The sequence below is a fragment of the Triticum urartu genome, chromosome 7A (genome assembly GCF_056163025.1).
Source record: "Triticum urartu cultivar PI428250 chromosome 7A, HENAU_Tu73, whole genome shotgun sequence".
NCBI classification, from domain to species: Eukaryota; Viridiplantae; Streptophyta; class Magnoliopsida; order Poales; family Poaceae; genus Triticum; species Triticum urartu.
This window is the reverse complement of record NC_141879.1, coordinates 737,475,687-737,479,237: the sequence shown is the minus strand read 5'-3', so window position 1 is coordinate 737,479,237 and position 3,551 is coordinate 737,475,687. Positions and strand designations below refer to the sequence as shown.

The 3,551-nt window shown below is 46.0% G+C and overlaps 1 protein-coding gene across 1 annotated transcript; it reads right to left on the bottom strand.

The window, feature by feature from the left end:
• Window positions 1–463: 463 nt before the first annotated feature.
• Window positions 464–3,105, bottom strand: LOC147962497 (uncharacterized). Its single transcript, XM_087534206.1, has 8 exons — window positions 2,314–3,105; window positions 2,068–2,235; window positions 1,974–2,006; window positions 1,761–1,850; window positions 1,617–1,681; window positions 1,327–1,540; window positions 1,094–1,273; window positions 464–748 (listed from the first exon to the last, which is right to left on the bottom strand). The coding sequence occupies exons 1-8, from the start codon at window positions 3,103–3,105 to the stop codon at window positions 464–466; spliced, it is 1,827 nt and encodes a 608-aa protein (XP_087390332.1).
• Window positions 3,106–3,551: the final 446 nt, after the last annotated feature.

Here is a 3,551-nt window from a genome sequence, read left to right as displayed (position 1 = left end):
AAAAATCACCTTTTTTATAAACTGGACCGCCGTGGCTGCATCACACTTACTGACTGGCTCCGCCTCCACCCACTTGGTGAACTTGTCAACCGCCACCAAGAGGTGAGTCTTTTTATCCTTAGACCTTTTGAAAGGCCCGACCATATCAAGCCCCCAGACTGCAAATGGCCAGGTAATTGGAATCATCCTCAATTCTTGAGCCGGCACATGGGCTCGTCGTGAGAATTTCTGACATCCGTCACATTTACTGACCAGGTCTTCCGCATCAGCATGAGCCGTCAGCCAATAAAACCCATGGCGGAAAGCTTTGGCCACAAGAGATTTTGAGCCGGCGTGACGACCACAATCGCCTTCAGCTTGATCACCATGTTCTGCTTGAGATTTGTGCTCCTGGAGCCTGCGTTATTAAGCATAAGGTGAGTCAGAGGAAACAACTGAAATGGTCATTTAAGCTTTGAGTAAGTCACTCACCAAAGATTGATGAGACCATTCGAGATATCTGGCGCTTTAAGTCGGATAGTTCGGCCGTTGCTTCTGCAAGCGATGCCTCTGCTGTCTCGGTCCGGGTCACCAGTGCGGCCTTTTCATCAGCCCAAATTTTCTTCTCCGATTCAAAATTTTTCTTCAGCTTTTCTTGTTCAGAGACGCTGAATTCAAATTTGGAGTTAGCCTTTTGAGTTTCAATCTCCTGGGCTGCCACGCGGTTCTTCAGGTCAACAATCTCCGATTCAAATTGACTTAGGATGGCCTGCATTGCACCGGATAGTAGTCAAGATTACCGTAAATAATATTAAGTCCCAAGCACTTTGCAAGCAAAGGTACTTGACACTTGGGGGCTAATGTATACTGAAGAACTTTCAATTACTACTCCGGCTCATGGAAATTATGTCCCAAGCACTTTGTAAGCAAAGATGTTTGGCACTTGGGGGCTAATGTGTATTGCAAGTGCTACAACCGGGTTAAAAGTCTTTTTCCTAAGCCGGATAAGCAGTGCTAGGCAATTTTTTAAAGTCTACAGCATATTTACTTATAAGCAATAGACTCGGGGGCTGGTACAGTAAGTATGGTTAAAGAAAGATAGCATAAGTCATACCTCAGATTTTTGCTGTATCTGCTTCACCATGTCAATTTCCAGGTCACGGCTGCTATGTACTTGATTGATATAGCCGGAGACGATCTCTCCAATACTCAAATGAGTATAGTCAGTGACGTCCAGCTTGGCCTTTCGGCGTTCTACCAATTCCTCTTTAGAACACTTGGCAAGTACAGTTGGCTGTGCCGGCTCAACAACTGAGTCTTGAGAATCTCAACTTCCGGATCATTTGCCTTGGCGGGGCTAGGAGCCTCCGGGTTACCAGAATCGTTGAGGGTTTGCTCAGTAGGCGGGTCAGAGGAAGATATAGGAACATCATGAGATGGTTGAGGCGGCGGCTCGTGAGCAGAGGCGTCAGGAGCAGCTGTGCCCAGCTCTGGTTTAGTCACAACCGGCTCTTGGGGCGGATTATTCTTTTTTGCCCTTTTGCTGGGTTTTACTTTCACACTGTGGAAAAGGTAGACAGGTTAAATACAAAAAATATGAGTAAAATAAGGCATAAGGTACAACAAGTTCATATTACCCGGGAGCAGTTTTGAAGGCTGGCATGTTGGACTGCATAGACTCACCGGAGGAAGGTGAAATATCCTGATAGTTGGAGTCAGAAGAATTGAGAGGCTCACGAATGAAACTCGCCAAAGGAAAAAATGCGTAAATCGGAGATAACCTCAGCCTGGCGTTTCCTGGTCACATCAGGTAAGCCGGAGGAGAGTTCCGCGTCTTGGCTGGTCCGGGTCTGCCTCCGGCTCTGATAAATCTGTCGCTTCAAAAGAAATTGAGGGCCTTGGTAAGCTAAAGGATGTGAAAATCTTACTTTCTGGGTCACTCTTCGGATTTTCAACCTCGGTAAAGGCTCTGAGTCGGAGGAGATTATAGTTACCTCTTCAATAGCTTGGCTGTTGCCTGTATCCCCCTGAAAGGAATTAATGTCAATAACATGATGATAAAAAAAAGTCAAAGGAATTAGGAGTTACCTCTTCTTCATCATCCTTAGTATCATCCAGTTTCATCATATCTGAGGCGCTGGGTTTCCTCTTTCTTGAAGTTCCAGTCTTAGCGGTTCTTCTTTCGGCTCTTTTCGCTACTCTGGCTTGTTTGGCAGCCTCATGGTCATACTTGACCTTCCAGAAGTTGCTACTTGCCTATGAATAAGGATAAAGGGGTATGAGTAAAGGTAAGGTATAACATAATAAAGATAATTGTGGAGTATAATAACTCACTGGAGGGGTCGGGTTCTTCTTGCAGAAAGGAAGTAAGCCAAAGGCATTACTAGTCACCGTGCCCTCTTTCAGCAAAGACTGGGTTGTAGCTTCCACCGCATCATCTTGTAAGTCGTCAGGACTATGACGTAGTGGGTCATCCTTTTCGCCTGAGTAAGTACACATTAAGCCGGGGCGGCGGCTTAACGGAATCACTCGCCAAGCAACCCAGACTACTCGGACCAGGTCGATGCCATCTAAACCATTCCCCAAAAGAGCTTTGATTTTCTTAATAGTGGGGGTGAGTGACAGACGCTCAATAGCAGTTAACTTGTCCGGCAGCGGGTGGTTGGATTCAAGGCGCAAGGCGCGGAAGCCGGGCAGTGGGTTTTCACTAGCCGGAGAAGTGTCCTGGCAGTAGAACCACGTTTGGTTCCAATCCTTTGGATGATTCGGCAGTTCAGCATAAGGGAAAAGGCAGTCTCTCCGTCGCTGAATCGAGATGCCACCAAGTTCTAGACTGGGTCCGTTGGCGCGCTCATTCTGCCGGTTCAAATAGAACAACTCCCTGAACAAAAGTAGGCTGGGTTCTTCTCCAAGGTAGACCTCACAAAAAACTTGGAAGTTGCAGATATTTGACACGGAATTGGGCCCGATGTCTTGAGGTCTTAAGTCAAAGAAATGCAGAACGTCTCTAAAGAATTTTGAACCGGGAGGAGCAAATCCCCGGCTCATGTGATTGGTAAAAATTATCACCTCCCCTTCCTTGGGTTGAGGTTTCTCTTCAGACGGTTCAGGAGCACGATAAGACATGACATCCTTCTTGGGCAGATGGCCAGACTTTACAAACTCGGACAGTTTGTTCTCTGTAACAATGGATGAGACCCAGTTGCAGGTAACCGGAGGTTTAACAGCTTTGGGTGCCATTGGGTAAATTGAAGCCTACAACAAGATAAATGAAATTTTTCCGGTTCATTATAACCCGGAGAATAAACATTATTGGGTTATTTAAGATGGCGGCTTAAGAAGGGGCCTAATGACATGCAGGTAACTATGTGATAATGTTTAACAGCTGCAGGTATTAAAGATGATTAAGGTTTTCTTAATTCGCCAGAGGCAAGCGGTGCTGACAGCCAGTATTATCTTAAACCGGCTACGCGGACTACTATGGCTGAAACAGAGTCAACAGACGCAGTTTTTTGGCTAAGTGTGGAGCAAACAGGTTTCACAAGTTGTCGTATTATTTTGGATCAAACGAC